This window comes from Copadichromis virginalis, linkage group LG6, assembly GCF_057382275.1.
Source record: "Copadichromis virginalis isolate Kocher_CV1m ecotype Utaka linkage group LG6, C_Virginalis_male_GT1.1, whole genome shotgun sequence".
NCBI classification, from domain to species: domain Eukaryota; kingdom Metazoa; phylum Chordata; class Actinopteri; order Cichliformes; family Cichlidae; genus Copadichromis; species Copadichromis virginalis.
Window position 1 is genome coordinate 15,211,129 of NC_140623.1, and position 21,540 is coordinate 15,232,668.

The 21,540-nt window shown below is 42.8% G+C and overlaps 2 protein-coding genes across 3 annotated transcripts; both read left to right on the plus strand.

Annotated features, from left to right (window-relative positions):
- The first annotated feature begins 874 nt into the window (after window positions 1-874).
- Window positions 875-5,625, plus strand: cacng3a (calcium channel, voltage-dependent, gamma subunit 3a). The gene is made up of 4 exons (XM_085458868.1): window positions 875-1,263; window positions 2,974-3,057; window positions 3,158-3,298; window positions 3,994-5,625. The coding sequence occupies exons 1-4, from the start codon at window positions 1,053-1,055 to the stop codon at window positions 4,557-4,559; spliced, it is 1,002 nt and encodes a 333-aa protein (XP_085314994.1). The 5' UTR covers window positions 875-1,052; the 3' UTR covers window positions 4,560-5,625.
- A 2,840-nt stretch (window positions 5,626-8,465) lies between these two features.
- Window positions 8,466-21,529, plus strand: LOC146707502 (uncharacterized). 2 transcript variants are annotated; one of them, XM_085458869.1, is made up of 20 exons: window positions 8,466-9,642; window positions 10,076-10,175; window positions 10,320-10,359; window positions 12,791-12,832; window positions 12,959-13,047; window positions 13,166-13,262; window positions 13,410-13,552; window positions 13,674-13,846; window positions 13,953-14,056; window positions 14,150-14,544; window positions 14,628-14,691; window positions 14,827-14,884; window positions 14,979-15,060; window positions 15,146-15,472; window positions 15,648-15,743; window positions 15,880-17,494; window positions 17,586-18,271; window positions 18,389-18,459; window positions 18,575-18,662; window positions 19,272-21,529. In XM_085458869.1, exons 1-20 carry the CDS (start codon window positions 9,477-9,479, stop codon window positions 20,248-20,250), a joined length of 5,415 nt encoding a protein of 1,804 aa, XP_085314995.1. In that variant the 5' UTR covers window positions 8,466-9,476; the 3' UTR covers window positions 20,251-21,529. The 2 variants fall into 2 exon arrangements, with proteins under 2 accessions (XP_085314995.1, XP_085314996.1); XM_085458870.1 differs by having other exon boundaries at window positions 13,416-13,552.
- Window positions 21,530-21,540: the final 11 nt, after the last annotated feature.

Consider the following 21,540-nt stretch of genomic DNA (forward strand, 5'->3'; position numbering starts at 1 on the left):
TCAAAAGAGTCCGAGAATCTGGAGGAAATCTTGCTGTGTGCAGGAGACAAGGCAGAAAATCGATATTGGATGCCTGTGATCTTTGAGCCCTCAAGCAGCACTGAAATCAAAACAGGAATGACATTAAAATCACTGCATGGGCTCAGGAACACTTCCTGAAAGCGACATCTGTGAACACAGTTCATTTTATAATCCAGTAATGCTGCTTAAAGCTCAATCATACAAAGAAGAAGCCACATGTGAGCATGATCCAGAAACGTCTCCATCTTTTCTGAACCGATACTCACTTAAAATGCACTGAGGCAAAGTGGAAAACCGTTCTCTGGTCAGATTAATCAAAATTTGCTAATTTTTGTATTTTTTCAAAAACATGGATGTTGCATCCTACAGGCTAAAGAGGAGAGAGACCAAAGAAGCTCTGCTGTAGTGTTCACGGGCACTTATCTCCACTTTAAGACTGAATTTAAAATGTAAAGTTGCCTTTTTGCAGTTCTAAATTGAAGTGTTTTTAGGCTGAGTTAAAGGTTTTATTGTGTCTTTGCCAGAAAATAATGCGCACTACTTTCTGCTCTCTTGCTGCTCTCCATGGTGCTGACCTGGTGGACTATGAACTGGTTTGCATGAGGCCTGTGCTATTCTTAGTGACAGGAACACACACACACACGGACAAATGCACACACACATACAATCAGACAGGCGGGGTCATTCTGCAGACTGAGCCCGTGCAGAGTTGGGCTACAACAAACTAGAACGAGTCGAGAAACATGCCGCTGATGCCATTTTCTCCAGACTACTTTCCTCTATCATTTCCTCCAACTTTCAGCGCCGTTTCTTTACTTGTTCTGCACAGCCAACAAGATGACATCAAGCTTCTGTGCCTTTAACATGGAAACATCTTTGTGAACAAAGTTTTATAGTTTAGAGGAAAATGGGGCGGCAGAAGATGTGCTCGGAGTTTCCTTCCTGGATCAACTCAAAGATCAGACACAGAGGGAAAGTTTTGAACAACCTCTAAACTCTGCCAGACTCGGTCCTCAGAGGGAGGAGGAGACATGAGGGTGTTTAACCGGGGTGTGCTGATGCTTCTGACCACAGCAGGGGCTTTCTGTGCCTTCAGCCTCATGACCATCGCCGTGGGAACGGACTATTGGCTGTACTCCCGAGGGGTGTGCCGCTCTAAGACCCTGAGCGACAACGAGACGGTCCGCAAGAACGAAGAGGTCCTGACCCACTCCGGTCTGTGGAGGACCTGCTGCACAGAGGGTAGGAGTCACACTACACCTGCATGTGGTTTCACATTAGAAGCTTATAAAACAGCCCAGAGTGAAACACAACAAAAATGGTCAATCTAAACATAGTAAATATGCACTATGGTGTGTTTATGTGACTATGACTTGTTAATCTAATAAATTAAATAGGATATAAATGGGCAACTCAATATTAAATAGCAATAACACTGTCGGTTCTTACAAGCAGGTCTCTAACGGGCTGAATATATAAACAAAGCTGTGCATCATGTTTCTCTGTCAGGTGATAATTGCTACATCGATAAATCATACAACAGCAGCTACATAGTAATACTATTACAAAGTATTACAACATAGTAATAGTATTACAGACCTGAAAATGTTCTGCACTCAACAGTTGAGTGGAGTATTTATATTCTGTATCACGAAAAGTAGAAATCCGACATAAAAATACCCTGTTATAGTGATTGTAACTATAAATATGTGACTAATATGTAAAAACTATTTTTTACTTGCACTGTGCAGATGATTTTGATTGTTTGCTGGTGTCATGAGGACACATCTTAAAGAAGACTATAGAGAAGGTTTAGTCCTGGCTATATGATGGATAGAAATGACATTTTTAATTATTCATTTCTCTTTAATAGCACTACCAATACTTCTCTCACCCTATATCCTTGGTTCTGTTTTGCTTTGCTAAGTTTCTGAATGAAGAGAAAATGCTTGGCTTTTCGATTTCCTTCCCACTTCCCTTGCATCCCCTCCCTCTGCTGCTGCCCCTGCCGCCTGTAAAACCAAGCCAACCTAAAAAAGGTTTAATGGAGAGGAAACAGAGCATGCAGAGGTCATCAGTGCTTTAACAGTCTGGTGTGACTGCGTGTTGGTCAGTTTGCCTGCATTGCAAAAAAAAGCCATAAACAGGCAGATAGATGAAGATAATCGTGATGCACGAAAAAAGCGCTCAGAGACAAATTTGTTGTTGAGCCAGATGGAGACAGATGATCTGATCTCTTGTTTCTAATGTGACAATAATTTGAATAACTTTACACCTCACATCTTTTCTCTCGGCCCTATTCGCCGCAGCTTATCTGTTGTTAATGAATGAGTTTTGTTTTGGTAACCATGGGGACCGAGCCACATCATCGATACTGGTCAATCAGGGCGGGCTCACAGGGACACATTTGTCAATACGATCCTGTGTGCGCAAATACTAAAAGGCATCTCGCGGCCAAAGGTTACAAAGGCTGATGTTTGTATTTCCAGGCATCATTATAATGCATCAGAGCCTTCACGGCTTACGAGGGTTATTATCTGTCTGTGCCATATACAGTAGCGTTGAGCGATAGTGGAATATTTGTCTTTTCACTTGAGACAAGCTAAAACTAAAAGTGATCACATGACATGAGTGAGTGTGGACAGCCACTGCAACACTGTGTCCTCCAGGTTTAAAATCTGATAGGCTGAACAAGTGAAGCCATAAAGTGACTCTTTGGGCATGCTCATAACTCACAAGCACAATATAAACACAGTAAAGGGCCACAAGAGGGCACTGATTCATGTTAAACGGTTAGAAGGTGGACAGGTTGAGTAAAAACCGACCTGAGAAGATACCTGTGCATATTTTACATTTGCATCAAGTACAGAAGAAGAGGGAGACAGGGGAAAATGACAAAGCTGAGCAACTTTTGTTACAAAATGATGTAATTGTCTGATTTTCTGTTTTCAGGGACATTTCGGGGTGTTTGCAAGGACATCGATCACTTTCCTGACGATGCAGACTACGAGCAGGACGCTGCTGAATACTTACTGCGTGGGTCTCAAATAATTGCATGAACTTTTAACAGCTGTGATGACAGTGTGAGGTATTTGCGTGGTGTCTTAATACCCTCGTTCTCCTGTCCTCTGCACAGGAGCGGTACGAGCCTCCAGCCTCTTCCCCATCCTCAGTGTGGGGTTATTATTTCTTGGGGGTGTCTGCGTAGCTGCCAGCGAGTTCTACAAGTCACGCTATAATGTCATTCTCACTGCGGGTATACTCTTTGTCTCTGCAGGTCAGACACACAGAGTTGTTTCAGCAGCATGATTATTATTGTGGCTCTTCATTCAGTCCCTTATTAAGTCTGAAACACAGAATTAAAAGCTTTTTGTCAGTGATGTTAGATTTTATGTATACCCCCCCCCCTTTTTTTTTTTTTACTGTTATTAATTATGTTTTTCTATGTTAGTCTTTCTGGTAGTTTATCTTTTTTTCTTTTTTAAAAAAAAAGTATTTTCTTCAGGTGTTTTAATGGTTGTACTTTCTTGTTGTATGGAGGATCAAAAGGGCCAAAAATAAATAATGATTGAACGACTCAATAATTCTCTATCATTAAATTCATCAAAAGTAATATTAACAGCAAAAGGAAATAAAAAATTTTTTTTTAAAAACACAATAAAATAAAAATAATGGAAATAAATGGAAATTCATTTAAAGGTAACAAAAATACAAAAAAATAAGAAAATCAAATAGAAACAAGAATTGGTATCATATTTAATTACTTATTGTATTTATTCAGCATTTTTTAACCATTATTGTTATTTCTGGTGCATTTAACTGGTGTCTTTAATTTTTTTTAATTTAACTAATTAAATTTACATTTTTGCACTTTTAGTCCTCCATAGAATGTAGCGTGTCAGTCAACTGCAAAAATTCCTCCACAAATAAACATCTGACTGACCCTCTTCATCTCTATGAACACTACTGCAGGTCTCAGTAACATCATTGGCATCATTGTGTACATATCAGCCAACTCAGGTGACCCCAGCCAGAGCGACAACAAGAAGAGCTACTCCTACGGCTGGTCCTTTTATTTCGGAGCTCTGTCCTTTGTGCTGGCTGAGATGGTGGGCGTCCTGGCAGTGCATGTGTTCATAGAAAAACACAGACAGTTGCGCACTAAGGGCCGGCCTTCGCTCATGAAGCCGCCCATCTCTCGAAGCTCATCGTATTACCGCAACCGTTACTATCAGAACCGCAGCCGCCGGTACAGTTACAGGAGCAACCACAGCGCAGGGGACCCGCACTCCTTCCGAGCATCACTCAGCCGTGACCGGGAGCCGTCCATCTCCGCTGAATCTAAAGTCACCACCATGGCAGGTTTGCCGAAACCAGTGTCAGTGGGCTCAGAGTTCATGCTCTACGCTTTAACCTCGCCTCTCAAAAACAGTAAGATAGACATGGCTGTGGATCATTTAACAGCTGCAGCTGCTCACAACAACACAGAGATGCTGCCTGGAAACTGCGCTTCCAACAGGAGGACCACACCTGTCTAAGAAGAGAGTCCCTGTAAGGCTGAACGTTAGTCGGAGGAGAATAAGCTTTCTCATGTTCTTGCTTGCAAAAGAGAGACATTGTAGACAAGTGCAGGGCTTAGCCTGCCAAATATTTTTTTATGAACTCTTCAGTCAAGAAATAGTGGGAAAACTGCCATTACAATCTCCCAGAGTCAGTCCAACAGTCCAACACCAGGATATAACTTGGGGTGCAATCAGAAAGTCCAGTTACTCCAACCATTAAAAGCAGAAACCATGTCTGGTTTAAATTTAGCCAATCTCCCCTTCAAGTCTGCTCCTTCTGCAGCTCTGGAATTAAATGGGCGGTGCATTATGTGGTTCAGTGGTTTGCACAGAAAAAGGTCCTGGGTTTGAATCCACTGGCTGGGGCCTTTCTCTGCGGAGTTTGCATGTTGTCCCTGTGACTCTGAGTGCTCACGTTTCCTCCAACAGTCCAAAGATGTGCATGTTAAATTCTGATTTGTCAGTCTCTCTGTGTTACCCCCTGTGGCAGATTAGCAACCTGTTCATGGTCTCCTCAAACTCTTGCCCCATGACAAGCTGAATAGGCTCCACCAGTGCAAGGAACAGTTTGGAGTGAAAGTTCCCCACATGAAGGCAGTGCATCGGATTAGAATGATAGTTATTTCTTAAGATATTTGCAGGGGCTTGCACTAATTCAGAATGAAATCCGGGATGAGAACTTCAGTGCGAAGCTCTACTCTAGAACCTGAAGCGTCCAATAGAGTATATCTGGTGGAATCAACCTGAACTGGTTGCTTCCAGTCTTCAATCTGCAACTAGCTGCAACTTTTTCATTTTTCACATAATTATATATAAGCTAAGGTGTCAGCATTTTGACATGGTGGAGGAGATCCAACATGCACTGTTGAAAGAAAAGTTGAAGTGGTCAGAACAGGGCGTGCAGGGAAGGGTTTAAAATAGGAGCTGTAGGCTTGCAGCACTGCCCAAAGACATGCCCTAATGGGGAAGATGTGTCACATTTAAATCAGGTTATGGTTCACAAGCTGGCACCGCAGAACTTAACGATTGCATCTCCTGATGAAACAAAGCAAGAAAATAAAGCTGTTTGAGATGTTGAAATCAGAGAGACCTTGTCGTTTTTTACTGGAACAATTTTAAAAATGGTCCATCGATGATTTAAATAGTTGCAGAATGTTGTGCAGTTAATTCACTTATCGTTTCAGTTCAAGCAACCAGCTGATCTGTATATTTGACACTCGGAGGAAAAATCAAAGCAAACAAAAACTGAACTTTTAAAAAATAGATTTGTCTCAGTTTTTGTGAGTGTGTGTGTAGTAATAGTCAGTCAGAGAGAGAGACAGAAAGGGAGAGGTGCCCGTGAGGAAATAGAAACATTTACAGAAAATACAAAACGCATGAAAGCAACTGAGAATGAATGAATGAATGTCCTGTTCCTGTAGCCTCATTTTTTGTGGACCTATTGCAGAAGATCGAAACCCCATTAAGTGCATTCGAACTCTCTCTGTCTCTCCATGTGTCTAATTGTGTGGCTGAGTGAGTTTTTGTAGCATGTGAGCGTGCATAAGCCCACTGAAAGGGTCTGCCCTCATGGTTATGCCACTTTCTATATGCCTTAAAGAAAGCTTCAAAACTCACATCACAAAAGGTGCTTTTTTAAAATTGTACAGGACATCTCAGTTTCTGGCATCTGGCATTTGCAAGAGAAACTAAGAGAATATTCAAACACAACCCAGCACAGAAGCAAAGGTTTGAACAATACTGATAAACAAAAACAGTTTATCAAAAAAAGGTGACCTCTCCTGTGCTGAGTAATATCAGGGCCTTATTGTGCCTGAACATGCATGAATTAGCTCCGTTACATCTGATGGCAGGGCAGCACAAACAGACACACGTCTGAGAAACCTCAGGTGTTACCATGGCAGCAACGGGATTCAGGCTAGAATTCAAGGTAGGTTATGAATACGCTCACACAAGAAATTACCTGAAAGCACAACTGACTACTTCGGCTACTGTTTCAGCTCCACAAGCTATTTATCGCTACTATACTGCACAGAGTCTACTGTCCAAGGATCCATATGGAAGTATTTAAGTAGTATTTCAAATATTTTTACTAAAAGTAAAAAAAAAAAAGTGCAAACAAAGGATTCAAACTAATGCCTCAAACAGACTGGAGCCTCTAATCAGAAAGCTTCAATATGATTTAGTTACTAAGCAAACAAAAGTTAAGTTAATGAATAAATTACCAGCAGAGACCAGCCTGCAGTGTCTGAAAGGAGAATGGTGAAGCCAAAGAGACTGATAACATCAGGCCAGCTAACATCAAGATTTACATTTCTTGGGCAATACTCTACAGAAATCATGGTAAAAAAGGTCAAGAGTCAAGAATGGACAAGAATCTATTGAAAATTTCAGCAGACCAATTTTTATATATAACTGTTGAAGTGAGAGCCGAGTAGGCTTAATATTATAGCTGGATTGGTTGGTTTTGTCTGCTGATTAAATTAAACGAAACAACAAGTTTGATCACAATCTGTAAAACCAAAGGAATGCGCTAAAAGTCACTAAAATGTTTGGCATATCAAAAGAACTGACGAACCAACTTTTTTTTTTCCTACTACTTTTCTCTGAGGAGGTGCACTCGAGGCTCTTAATTAAAGAATGGGTTATAAATAGAGCAGCAAGCTTTGTGAAGCCGTTGCTTTTCTCTCATTGAAATGGGAACTTTCAGTCACTACTATATTAAGATCACAACTTGCTGTGAGGTATGTGTAATATGTTTCAGTTTCCTTCAGACTTTACAACAACATCCCAAAAATGTCACCACTGGCCTTTCCTCTTTAACACTAGCATTCGTATCAGGACATCATTGGTTATTTATGAAGACCTGAAGCACAAAAACATTTCTACTGTGTTTTACAGGAAATGGGATGAATCAGCAAAATAAAGGTACTGCTTAAAGTCATCAGGATCTGATATTTTTCCACCACTGAAGAAACAAAACAAATACAATGAATAAATTAAAAAAAAATTCCCAGGCAAAGGTAAATCTAAATTAAAGGGTTATTTTTGCAAAATGTCAAGCAAGGTATCTTAAAATTAGAGGTACAAACTTTAAAAGAAATCTCTGAAACATCTCCTTGCTGCATAGAATATATTGTATAAAACAATACAGTTTTATACAATAAAGACAAAAACAACTGATTCTCGAGAGGATGGATGGTAAAGTGGTAAAGAGTTTCAAGTTCATATTACATTATTTAATATTATTTCTAACAAATTAATTGTACAGTGTAAGGGTGTGACTTTTTTTAGTGACTGAAACAGGTTTCCATACACATATGAAATGGTTATTTTGTTTTAAATGACATTGGTTTAAAATGAATTTAAATACATGTAATATAACCAAAATGTATATTAATTATCAATAAAACTTTAGTGCACTAATGTATAATTGCCATGAACTAACAATCAGTTAAAGTTACAATTTAAAACACAAAATCCATCCATCTACAAATACCAGTTGCCCAGCATCCAGCCATCTTTATTGTCCCGTCTTCCTCCCCTCACTCCTAACTCAGGTGACCGATTCGGCCAGAGATTTCTTCCTGTTAAATTGACTTTTTCCTTTCCACTGTCCAAGTGTTTGTTCATAGGGGGTAGTGTGATTGTTGTTGTTTTGGGGTTTTATATATTATTTTTGGTGTCTTTCTTTATCTTAAAATATAAAGTGTCTTGAGACGACAGGCTCTTGTGAAATAGCGCAATATTACGAAAATTAAATGATTAGTGCACAGATATTGTGGGGTTTCACTCAGTTAACTTTTTTGAGCAATAAAAGCTGAGGGTGGCAGTAAAATGCAACGCCGCAGCTGCCACTTTTCATTGCCTCAAAGAAGAAGCAGACACTGGCGACATCCGGTTCCGTCCAGCGCCATTTTGATGAAACAGCGAGGAGACGATCGTCTGGGATCAGCGACATGGATTTAATGGATTTACACTGAAGAATCATCCGGATTCAAAACTTTATTTTCTGTGGTGGGACATAACCGTGGAGTGAAGAGGAACCTTTTCGTCCTGACTGCAGACGGTGGATTTTTGCCCCAAAGTTTAGCGTGACACCATTGTCAGCAATAGCAGCGTTAGCCGTTAGCTTTTGTTAGGCCTGCTTTCATGTTGTGTTGAGTTGCGTTAGCTAATCTCGAGGTGTCGCATGTTAGCCTTGACATTAGCTTAACATTTACACGGAACATTTCGATTTAAGATTAACCTTTTCGGAGGGGTCTAAACAGTAGTGTGACTCCTGTGGACTGGCCGTGGAGCATTTCACGCAGTTTTGTGGACTTTTTGTGGAGCTCGGTGGTGTTTTGTTTCTATAAATTACAAACTGTACCGAAAAGGCAAAACACTACCGCGAGGACTGGGGAAGCCCCAGGCCCGCTGCTAGCTGCAGTGCGGCGGACCGGGTTTTCCAGCAAGGACAATTCACGACGGACTTGACCTCATTTACCCATGTAACATATTCACACTGTGCTGCATGGACTCTTTTGGATTTGGTGGCACCTTGTTGTATTTTCTTGGACTTTAAAGAACTGAAGAGGCACACGGCGCCGCTCCTTGGCGCTTTGGCCTCGCTGCTCGATTATTTTTCATTTCCAGTAATAATGACTGTGTCGTCATCTGCGAGCTCAACCTTTTCCCCATATTAGTCCTTTCTTTGTCCAGTGTTTCAGCGAATAATACAGAAGGTTTACCCATTAAAGTCACCAGATTTAGCCTCCTGTGTTCAGTGTTGACGCTTTCATTTTGTTATACCAGGCCTGTGTTTTTTTTTCTTTGTTCTTAACTTGATAAGTGCTTAGACTTGTTTAAAAAAAAAAAAGAGAGAGAGAAATCCAAACAAAACAAAAAAAAATGTCGTGTGTTCACTATAAGTTTTCTTCCAAACTGGACTATAATACAGTCACTTTCGATGGGCTGCATATCACTCTCAGCGAGCTTAAAAGGCAGATTATGGCCCGGGAACGGCTCAAGGCCACAGACTGCGACCTGCAGATCACCAATGCGCAGACTCGAGAAGGTACGCCATGAGCTGACTCTTTACATTATGGGAGAAGCATAATCAGATACTTTGGGAAGAGGCAGCGCATGATATCTACGTATAGGGCTTTTGCTGGGAAAACACAAACAGGGCTAGAATATGTACAAATCCATTGGGATCTACAACATGCCTCTAATAATTTCTTTAAAACAGTTTGACATTCTAGGATTTACTTTATTTGTCCCAAGCAGTTTCATGTACACTGAACCTCCAATCTAATATTTGAGAACGAGCTTTTAATGTCTATTTTTATAAAGGCTTTGTCATTATTTAGTGCTTATTTTAACTGTCACAGCTATTCAGCCTTAGTTGAAGCCCTGGGATCGCATAAGCTGTAAATACTGGGATTTTTCTGTATTTCATAAATATTTTGTAAACTCATTGGATTTCTGTTCTGTGTGGTGTTTCACAGAATACACAGACGATGAAGCCCACATCCCAAAACACTCGTCTGTGATCGTCCGCCGCACCCCGATTGGTGGAGTAAAACCTGCTGGCAGGACGTTCATTGTGTATGTATACATAAAATCTAACGTTGCAGCCTGAGTCATGATTACAGTGTAGTCACCAGTGGATTTTAAATGATAGAGAAATCTCTAGGTTATGTTTGTTCCTTTTGTGCCAGTAGCTTACTACTTTTTTTCTGTTTTCCGCAGAGATCGTTCTGACACAGCTGTGGTGGGACCTCCTAGACCCGTATGTAAAACAAAACCCAAAAACAACACACTCTCCTTCCTCACCCCTCTGTCTCTCTCTCGCCCCCTTCTTTCTGGCTTTAGTCACCTTTCTCAAGAACATCCTGTCAACAATGATAAAGTTGTATCTTCTGTTCACTGTGTGTTGGCTACATTTGTGTTGAGCTCTCGACCTCTGTGTGTTATTTGATGTCTTTTTTTGAGGGTTTCCTGGAGTCACTAAGGTTAAAGTAGTTTGTTGTTTCTCTCTAAAAACCCAGGTTGTCTGCCTTTTTTTTTTTTTATTTTGAAATGAACAAATTAAAAGTACACTGTGTGAATGAGATGAGGCCGCTAAGAGAAACAACAGACTAGCCACCATGTTTTTGTAATGCTCTGAACTGAAACTGTTGATAATTAACATGGCAAGCAATTTAAACTGTTAATGACTGTATTTCATAATGAAATGGTTATGTAGCCTGATTTATGCCAGGCAAATGTTTTGAAGGGGTTTGTAAAAGGAAGTATGGTATTTTTGTATTCATAATACATTGTCATTTATTTTCTGTGAAAATATTTTCTGTGGTTTATAAACCCAAAGAAGGAAAGTGTGATTAATTTATATAAACTTATCTTACATAATGAGTGGAATAGATTTGCCACTGACTCTTATTCATTTTATGAGCTTAACCTGCTAAACATACACATTCTCAGATATTTTGTTAAGTCAAAACTTCTGTCATTTATTTTGTCCTGTACAATTTAATCATGAAGATGTTCTGTTCTGCACTGAATATGGACTGCACATAACCCTTAAACTTTGAAGGCTCGCATTTACATTGCTGTGCTGAGATACACTGAATCTAGCCAGATTCCTCAGTGCCTCTTGTGCAAGGAAACCAGTTCAAAGTGTGTTTTTGTTTGTTTTTTTGTTTGTTTTTTACAAAACTGTGGTTTTTTGGGGGGGATCATTACGAAGCTAGACCACACTGTGCTAAGACACAGTATCAGTAAATATCCTTCCATGGTTGCTGCAGTGCAAAGTATGCTGGTGTAGTGTGTCCTGTAAGCTGTAAGCTGCAGACCCTGTCAATAAAGTTGTTGAGTGGTTCAGTGTCAGAACCGCTTGCACCAGATCCCTGTGTGTTCCCTCCACAGCTTTCTGCAATACCCAGTGTTTCCTCTGAGCCTGCTTATCATGATGGATATCCCACCCTGCTGGCTTTTTTTGTTTACTAACATTTAGCCTTTATTACTTAAAAAAAGAAGAGAGATCAAATTTTTTATGTGGGTGTAAAATGTGACCCTTTGTCCACTCTTGACAGAACCATCCCTCCTCCGCTTTCTGTCGTGACGTTGGTGGTGTTGTAGGGCTGTTAAAGGGAACAGGTTAAGAGAATAAGTGACAACAGCGGTTACTTCATTTTCCTTCCACCAGGCATTTTTTATTTCACCCACCCCCTCAACAGAAAGATCTCTACACTTGTGCCTTATCAGCTCTACATACTTGACAGCTTCCTGTGTCTGCATTTTTTTTTTTTAATAGGTTGGCTCTGCTCCTTGCTAGCTCATTAGTTTACAGAAAGCATTCTTGAACTTTTTGATGAGTTTTGAATATTTGTGACAACTTCGTTTGACAAGCTTAAATCACTGTGCCCTAGTGAGGGGAAACTGCATACTTAAATTAAATGTCAAGTATTCCTTTGAGAAAATTGCCCTCTGCTACCCACTGCAGAAGAAGCTTTGGATATAGGATTTAGAGGGATGTGTTGGTAGTATTTGCTGATAAGCCCCAAATACTTAAGGAGGCGTGATGTGTTTAAGCAGAAGCTCTTGGACATTACCATAGTTAAAGGCTCGGAAGACTTGCATATGCTAAAGAACAGCAAAAGTAGATGTTTTTACAATTTTCTGTCTCGTCATGAGTTCTTAAACATGCGACTAAAGCGCACAATCTCATTTAAATTTTTTTGGTGCTGTAATACTTTTGTTGCTTTGCAAAGGCAGTAGATAATACATTCAGTATGGAGTTTGCATCACATCGCTGTGTGTTTTTTGGGTATTTGTATTTTACTCTATTCCCCCCCCAAAGATCTCATCCATGTAAAAAATCTCTGAAAAGACACAAGCTTAGAGGCTTTCAGAGTATTAGTTTTTTTTCCTTCTAGATTTGCTGACTATTTAGAGGAGTTGGACTTAAAACGGCACGCACCACTTGTAATCCACGTGTTGATTTTTTTTTTATTTCTTTTGTTAATTGCTACTCGTGCATTACCTTTGTCAGGCACTTTGGAGGCTAAACAGAGGTGCTAATTTTGTTTGAAGAAACAAACGGAGGCTCTAAGGGATTGGTCACAGATGTGGTGGGGAACTGTCGGGGCTCTTGTCTTCCAGTGTGTCTAAAATCTATCATGTTAATACCTTTTAATATATGTGCTCTGATTCTCCTGCAGACGGACTCTTCTCCTTCATTGTCGTTCGCCCAACTTGCGAAGGTACTGTTTCTGTGTATGCTTGCTGTAACGCCAGAAAAGCTAAAAAGATGGGTTGTTTTTTTTGGTTTTTTCTTGAGGGGTTGACATTGTTCTGATTCTTATATCTCTTCTAAATCAATGTTTTAGACTGCTAACCTGGTTGACGCAAATGCATCCGAGGAGGACAAGATTAAAGCCATGATGACTCAGTCGAATCACGAATATGATCCAATACAGTTAGTATACAATCGCCACACTTGAGCATCTAATTAAATTCAAAATGAAGCATGTAATGTGTATTTCAATTCATTGTCTAGCTGGGCGTGTGTTTAACTCTGTAACTTGTGCCTCCAGTTACTCCAAGAAGGCAGTCGGACCTCCACCTGCTCACTACACCTGCTTTCGTTGTGGAAAGGCCGGTCACTACATTCGACAGTGCCCCATGCTAATGGTAATTAACAGTATTGTTTGATCTTTGTCTGTGTTGCTATATTTTACAACATTGTTGTGTAACGTCTAAAAAAGTAACCGTCATGTTTTGGTTAATGTTAATTTTTGTTGTTTTGGGTTTTCTTTTTTTGCCTTTTTACATTTTGAGGTTCAGGATAAAAGTGTGGAGGGTCCCAAGCCAGTACGAATTAGTAAGGGGATACCACAGAGCTTCATGGTGAAAGCAGAGCCAGGTGCCAAGGGAGCCATGTTAACCAGCACAGGAGAATACGCCATACCTGCTATAGATGCGTACGTGCCAATCACTGACATACGCCTACACATGGCGTTTTTCATAAACACTTTATAGCACATTAAGTTATGTCTTAGTTGGTAATTATCCATATTGCTGGTGCATTTGTTTTGTTAACAGGGAAGCATACGCACAGGGAAAGAAGGAGCGCCCTCCATTTGTTCCACATGAACAGTCGTCATCTGAGGATGAAAACGATCCAATCCCTGACGAGCTCCTGTGTCCGATCTGCAATGACCTGATGACAGATGCCGTAGTCATACCTTGCTGTGGAAACAGCTACTGCGATGACTGTGAGTTCTCAAATGTAGACGATAAAAAAAGATTTTAAGTGATTTTTTTTTTTTTTTGTGTGTGTGTGCGTGAGCTTTTGTCTAAATAAGATCCGTCTGTTTTCAGGTATTAGGACTGCCCTGTTGGACTCAGAGGAGCACATCTGCTTCACGTGCAAACAGTCAGATGTGTCACCTGATAATCTCATTGCCAACAAGTTTCTTCGACAGGTAGTGCTTTCAAACGTTTGCAGTCTGATGTGGTATTAGTTTAATTTGACTGTTTTTGTAAGTGCTGGATTATGTGTTTGCCTTCTTATGTAGGCTGTAAACAACTTTAAGAATGAGACAGGATACACCAAACATGGGCGCAAGCAGGCCCAACACACAGCTCCGCCTCCACCGCGGCCACAGCTGGTCAGGCCTCTGCACTCGAGACAGCAGGACCCGCTGCTGGCCAATGTCACTCAACCACCTCCTACAAATGTACCAACCACCACGGCCCCTCAAACACAGGCCCCACCTACTGCACCTGCTCCTTCTATTCCTTCTCCTGCACCACCTGCTGCGTCTACTCCACCGCCTGCTTCTCCTTCCCCTGCTGCTGCTTCTATTGTCGAGGAAAAAGAAGCTTCGCCAGTCCCTGCACCGGCTGTTGATCGCCGTTCTCCTATGCACTCGACCAACTCCACCGACCAGGGTGAACCACCCCCACCAGGGTAAGTTTACACTGAGATATTCCATGAAAAATTCAGTTCAAAGAAGCCTTTCTTGCCAGACACTGTCTCTATTTGTGTTTCAGGGAGACGCGTCCAGAACCTAAAGGGACAACTGATTCATCAGGACCCTCAGAAAGTGGCTCACAGGTGGGTCCTTCCTGAATAGTGACTTGTTTGCGAGGTTATGTTAGTTAGAGCACCAAAACATAGGTTTTTCATCATGTTAACCTTTTTTCTCTTTCGCTCTCTCTTTTTAAAAAAACCCCATAATTTCTCCCACAGAGCTACACTTTACCAGTGATTGGCCAACTGCCACCTACAAGACCATCTCATCAGTCAGGTCAGAAGATCAATTTATTCATTTAAGCAGATCTGATGAGCTTAAAGGGAAGACATTTGGCAACTAACAGCCTGCCTGCTCTCTGCTCTTTTAGGTCACCATTCACGGACAAATCACTCTCACAGAGTAGGAGCAGTAGCAGCACCAGCAGCAGCAGGCGGAGGTGGCAGACACTGGTAAATCTTGCTTATGCACTATGAACTGTGAAGTGTTTGTGATGTAACATCAGTTCTGTAAAGTCTTTTGTGTACATCTTTACAGGTACCGAAGTAGAGGAGAGCACCCCTCCAGTCGCCTGCACACAGCTCCACCTCCTGTACCTAGTCCTCAGGTGTACCCATCTCCAGCCCTGTATCCACCTCCACCTCAGGCTTACCCTCCTCCATACAGTGCTGGTCCTGGCCTTATTCCTCCTCCTGCTATGAGTTACCAGCCCCAGCCTGTTTATCCCCCTGGACCAACAGTTCTCAACCCCCCCTGGGTTCCCCCTGGTACCCAGCCCCCTCTAGTCCCTCTTCCACCCACCCTCCCACAGCCACCTCTCTGTAAGGAAGACTTCTACAGGCCAAGGCATCACAGACAGGACAAGTGAGTGGGTTCTTTTTGTTTTAGGGGTCTAACGACAGACTGTGGTGGCACATGTGAAAACCATGTAGCACCAGACATAACTCAGGATTGCAATTGTGAACAGTTATTTTATTTTGGAGTTTCACCACAAGAGACAACCTGGAATGTTTCTGAGTGTTTAATTTTGTTTACATAGGGTTACCTCCAAGCTGGATGAGTTCACTAAAGACTTCCACAAAGAGCTAATGAAATACCGAAATGCACCAAAGAGAAGAAAGCGATCTTACTCCAGGTATTTATTACATAACGAAACTTGTTTATGCACAAAGCTTTTAAAGGCATTTGTTGCATTTTTGCGTAATCCTTCTTTCAACCCTTCATTCACTCTGTTCATTCCTTCTTTTTCCTGCCCGACTCTCTTCTTCCAGGTCCAGGTCATTCAGTCGATCTCCATTTAGCCGCTCTCCTTACTCGCGCTCTCGGTCCAGATCAAGATCTAGATCCAGATCCAGGTCTTACTCTTATTCACCGAGCCGATCCCGCTCTCGTTCACGATCCCATGGCAGGTCCTATCCTCGCTCGCCTTATTCCAGACGTAACGGACGCAGTTATGGACGCTCACGGTCAAGGTCCCGATCTCGTTCGAGGTCTTATGGGTACCGTCGCTCTGGCTCACCACGATCTCCTCCCTCCTACCGGGGAGGAGGCTGGGAGGGGCCAGAAGGGCCTTACAGGTCTAGGTCACGATCTCGCTCCCCTGGGGCATACCGGAGCCGCAGCCCTGGCGGACGAAAGCTACCTCCACGCGAGCTACCACCATATGAACTGAAGGGTCCGAGTCCCGCAGGCCCCGAGCGCTTTGAAAGGGAAAGGCGCCAGTGGGAAAAGGAGTATGTAGACTGGTACAACAAATACTACAAAGAATACGATAGCCAACACCCTTCACTGCATCACAGAGGTCATGGCAGCAGAGACAGAGAGAGGGACAGATTGTCCCCTTTATCCAGAGATTACTCACCCCAGGGGAGAGGGAGAAGAGGGAGAGAGGAGAGAGCTGGTCCACCTCACCATCCCCCGTCCTCTTCCTCGTCAGGGACAAAGTCCAGCACTAAAGTCCTGAAAACAAAGAAGATAAAAAAGAAGAAAGCTGGAGAAGAACCAGAGGCGTCGCAACAGCCGGTGGACAGAGGCGATGCCACTCCGGTCAGAGACGAACCCATGGACAATGTACCGTCACACACAAAAACACCTCCCATCTCTTCAAGGCCTGCTGTTAACACTGCGTCATCTAAAGCCCCGCCCTCTAAGAGCACTGCTTCATCTGTTAAATCTTCAACCAAGTCTGCATCAAAAACTCAATCTGAAAAAACGAAGAAGGACAAAGTTCAGAAAGTAAAGCCTAAAGCAAAGACGGAGCCGGTCAAGGTAAAGCCGGACAAAATGAAGAAAAAGACCGGAGAAGGAGTTTTGGCAAAAAAGAAAGACCCCTCATCATCTTCCTCTTCCTCCTCAGCTGTTAAACCTTTAAAGAGTGTTAAAGCCAAACCAGAAGACACCCACAACTCGACTACCTCTAAAAAAGAAAAGGGTAAGAGCTCCGTTGTGAGGCCTTCACTTGTGAAGACCCCTCCACAGTCCTCCCATAACCAACCTCTGCCTCATCCCCCGCTTCATGACAGCCCCCGATCCAGCCATGACATGCGGGGAAGAAAAAATCTTCCACAGGGCGGTGGTCTCCTTCCTCACCCCCATCAACACGGTCTCCCACTCCTCCCCCGACCTTCATCCCCAGTGGACAACCGGAGGAGGATGGGAGAGGAGGGTCGCTCTTTACTTGGACCTCCTCCCGGAAAGCTGAGGAGAATAGATGGCCTAGGAGGTGGAGTGGATATCATGTCCCACTCGCATTTGCCTCATCAGCCCCCACTCCACAGACTCCCACCTTCCTCTGACAGGCCTGGTATCCTTCCGCATCCAGGGAGCCGCGAGCTTGGCCGGGGTGAAACGGATCGAGCAGCCATCAGACCTCTAATGGACCTTCAGGTAGGTCCTCAGAAACTTTTGTTAAACGTATTTTTCCTACTGATTTCCCCTAATTTAACTCCGTTTGAACATTTTGTTTTTGCATCTGCAGGTTAAGCCAGTAAGAATAATCAAGTTGAACAGAGATATGGGGAGAAGAGGCAGCACTGAGGCAGCGGCCTTGGATGAAACTTCATCTGGTCACGAAAAGAACGCCTCAATCTCAGAGCGATCAGCTGGCACAAGCATTTCTGAAGCAGACAGGCACAGTAGTGCAGCAGAGGTAGCTAGAAGAAAAGAGCGCTCTGCATCTGCGGAGAGGGGAGTCTCCAGAGAGAGACCTGGCAGTGGCGGAGAGGGGCAGCACATCTCAGACAGAGAGCAGGACAGAAGCTCTGGAGTGGACAGAGAGCGAGAGAGGTCTGGTTCAGACAGAGAGCGAGAGAGGTCTGGTTCAGACAGAGAGCGAGAGAGGTCTGGTTCAGACAGAGAGCGAGAGAGGTCTGGTTTAGACAGAGAGCGAGAGAGGTCTGGTTTAGACAGAGACCGAGACAAGGACAGAATCGCCCAAAAGGTGGCGGTTGCATCGGAGAGAGACACGGAGGGTGAGAGGGCGTCGAAGGCAGAACGAAAAAACTCAGGCGGCGCGAGCGGGGGAGGCAGATCTGTCAGCCTGGATAAAATGACGATCGGAGAGAAGTCTGCCATCACGAGGAGACAGGCAGACCATCAGGAGAAACCAAGAGCATCTTCTAAGGAGAAGGGCGAGGGCTCAGAAAGAGCCGCTAAACCTGACAGGTCACTACATTTGCTTTTCTGCTTCTCCTTATCCATGACTGAAAGACGCGATGATACATTTGTTCTGTCTGTAAACACAGTTGTTAATAGTTGTAATTATATTCTCTAATTACCCAGGAGTGCGTCCAAGGACAGAACAGAGAGGAGCGTTCCCTCTGGAGAGAAACCAGCTGCTGCTCGCAGAGAAGGTAATTTGAAGCACGAGTCGAGTGTATGGCAGGAAATGATAACTTTGATTTTGTGTCTTGCTATCTAATTACACATTCATTGAACCTTTCCTCTTTCCTCTCACCTCTGTGTAAGCGGTCAAAGACGTTCAGGAGGCTGCTGTAAAGAGCAAACCCAGGATCAGCCGAAAGGCTCTGACAGGCCACATTACAAGCTCCACTAAGTGAGTGCCTTTTCTTTTTTTTCTCCTTATACAGCCTTTAATTTTCACTTCAAAATGTTATGTAGTTTATTTACTTTGTTCCACTCTTCATTTTATGCGTCTGATATTTGCATCTTTAAGTTGTTTCCATTAGGATGGCACGAGAATTTAAATTGTTTCTATCTGTTTCTGTCAGCGGTTCATTAGCAACAGAAGAGGAGTTTGAAAAACGTAATCAGTCTAAAGCTGTTTATTTGGGAGGGCTAGGAAAACTCATTATTTTAGTGTTGCCAAAGCAAAGTAATGAGTTCAGTGGCACAGTGAAACTCACATTGAATTAAATGACTTGTGTAGTTGTGTAATTTTTGTTTTTGTTCTTTGTAAAAATACATTAGACACAAAATATCTTAGGATTAGGGTCTAATTATTGATAGTTATTCAATTTTTTTTTTAATTTTGTGGACATAAAAATAAATTTAAGGTGAAGCAAGTATAAACTGTTGTTGCAGCTCAAGTTTGATAGAAAAGTGTTTCCCAAAGAAAATTGTACTATTGTCTAAACTGTGGTGTCGTATCTGCTCGTATTGAGATGTTTAAGCTTTTCTAAAAACTTGTTTTTCCTTACAAAAGGTCGTCTCATGAAACAAAGCAGGACTCGGAGAAAGACCAGAAGAGTTTGCCTTCGAAACCTGCAGAACAGCCTCCACCGAGCCCCGTAAAAACCCGTGCACGCAGCCCGAGCTTGAGCCCGGTGCTCAGCCCGGCCAGGGAGGAACCGCTCATTCAGCCTCCTCCCCGCTCCAAGTGGGAGAGGGAAGATGACGAAGAAGGCCAGGAAAATGAGCTTAGTGTAACCAAGGAGCCTTCCCCAGTGCTGCAGAGGCCTCGAGGTAGAGAGCTGCAGCAGGAAGCACCTAAGCCAATTAGGACTGAAACCCGGGATGCTACAAGAGAAGAGAGGAAAGGAGCAGTGAAGGAGGAGAAGAAGGGAAGAGCCACAAGGGAAGAGGGTAAGGGTGGTAGGACGGGCCAGACAAACTTGGACAAATCAACCAAAATTAAAATCGTGAGGGAAGAGGGGAGAGGAGTGAGAGAAGAAGGAAGAGCTTCTGCAAGAGAAGAGGAGCGGCGAGGTGGAGGAAGAGAGGAAGGGCGAGTAGCTCCAGGGAAGGAGGAGAGAGCAGCAGAAGTCAGAGGTGGAGGAGGGCGAGAGGAAAGTCGGGCCCCCGAGCCCAGGAGACAGCGTTTGTGCTCCGACCTCGGCCGCGAGACAGACGAGGCAGCTTTCGTGCCCGACTACAGCGAAGGCGAAGGTTCTGAGCCTGAGAGAGGGCGAAGCGGCAGCGCCAGTCTGTCCCTCAGCCAGCGCTCCCACAGCCCCACCCCAAGTAACCACAGCGGCTCAGCCACCACCACGACAGACAAGAAGAAGAAGAAACACAAGAAAGTTAAAAGGCACAAAAAGCACAAGAAACGCAGCAGCCAGGACAAAGAGGCAGAACACAAGAAGCACAAGCACAAGAAAAAGAAACGCAAAAAGAACAAAGACAAAGATGGGGAGGAGGATGAAGAGGGCAGAGAGAAAGGCTCTGCATTAACAGAGGCATAACTCAAAGCTGCAAGGAGATTAGGACGTAAAGATAACGGCTAACACTGGCATCCTGCTACAAGGAAACATAAATGTCAGCTGTTCTGATGCTTCCTGTCTCTGCAGCTCTCCACGGTACCCTTGTTCCTGTAATGCAGAAAGACTGCAGCTGAGGTCTCTTCAATATTAAATGTGAACGTCTTTGCAGACTCTGGGCCGGGGAACAACTGGGCAGCGACGCTGTGCTGTTGTGGTCAAACTAGAGCTGCAGGACTCTGACGTGAACTGCTATACACAAACTGTGCTCAGGGATGTGATTTCTTTTTGGCAGAGGAGGAACTGCAGATTATCTGCCTCTGATTCATTTGTAAATATAGATTAACTCTTGCTTTATGTAATAAATTCTCCTCAGTTTGTTTTGCTCACATCCCTGTGTGCTATTCAGGACTTAAATGTGAAACTCTTCACTCCTTTGAGGGCTGTCTTTCTGGAGAATGCTGCCAGCACATTTTAGCTCATTAACCATGAAATCGTATACGCTATTATCATTGTTTTTTCTTCCTTTTTGGCAATTGTTGGTTCAGTTCATGCCGGTATATTTTTTCTTCTTTTTTTTTCTCTCTCTCTTTTTTTTTTTTTTTTGTGATGAATAATTTCCAAGAAAGGCAACGGAAAATTTCTGAACAGGCAAACCAAGTAAGGTTAATGTTATGCTGGTTGATTTGTCTTATTGAACGTGATATAAAATCTGATTGCTACCTGGTAAATTATGAAACTCTGGAAATTTGTGATTAATGGGCTAAAATGAGAAATTACTAATGTGGTCCTTGAAGTTGAAGCAGACTTTTATGCGTTCATGTTACACTGGATTGTATAAGATGTTTATAATACTGACAGATCAGTCAGCATGTTTCTGTTCCAAAGGTTTAGTAGCTAGCACATTGTCAGTGAGCGAATGTGTGTGTGCTGTTGCGAAAGTGAAATGTGATGGAAGTTGAACAAATTGGAGGACAAGACTTCTTACAAAAGATTTTTTTTTTTATTAAAATGTTTTGACCTCATTAAAATCCCCAAGTTGTGTTTTTTGTTTGTTTCTTGGTGTTTGAAATCTCAGTTGCTTTATGTGCTTCTAATGACTGTAGAAAACATGGATGACCTGACAGCTCCAGAAAAATGAAGCCAAAGCGTCTCTGTGGCTACCTGCTGTCTGGCTGCAGTATAGTTTCATAAGTACTGCCCTCTCCATGTTAGTGGATGGGACTAGAGTCAAAATAAAGGCAGTGCTCCTCAGTTAAATTTTCCCAAGAATGC

Excerpts from the sequence above, each read along its gene's own strand:
- cacng3a (XM_085458868.1), top strand. The coding sequence starts at position 1,053 with ATGAGGGTGTTTAACCGGGGTGTGCTGATGCTTCTGACCACAGCAGGG. Across the intron at positions 1,264-2,973 it reads GAGGACCTGCTGCACAGAGG|GGACATTTCGGGGTGTTTGC; the intron begins GTAGGAGTCACA and ends TTCTGTTTTCAG. Across the intron at positions 3,299-3,993 it reads TATACTCTTTGTCTCTGCAG|GTCTCAGTAACATCATTGGC; the intron begins GTCAGACACACA and ends ACACTACTGCAG.
- LOC146707502 (XM_085458869.1), top strand. The coding sequence starts at position 9,477 with ATGTCGTGTGTTCACTATAAGTTTTCTTCCAAACTGGACTATAATACA. Across the intron at positions 13,847-13,952 it reads AAACAGCTACTGCGATGACT|GTATTAGGACTGCCCTGTTG; the intron begins GTGAGTTCTCAA and ends GTCTGTTTTCAG. Across the intron at positions 14,692-14,826 it reads CCTCAGAAAGTGGCTCACAG|AGCTACACTTTACCAGTGAT; the intron begins GTGGGTCCTTCC and ends TTTCTCCCACAG.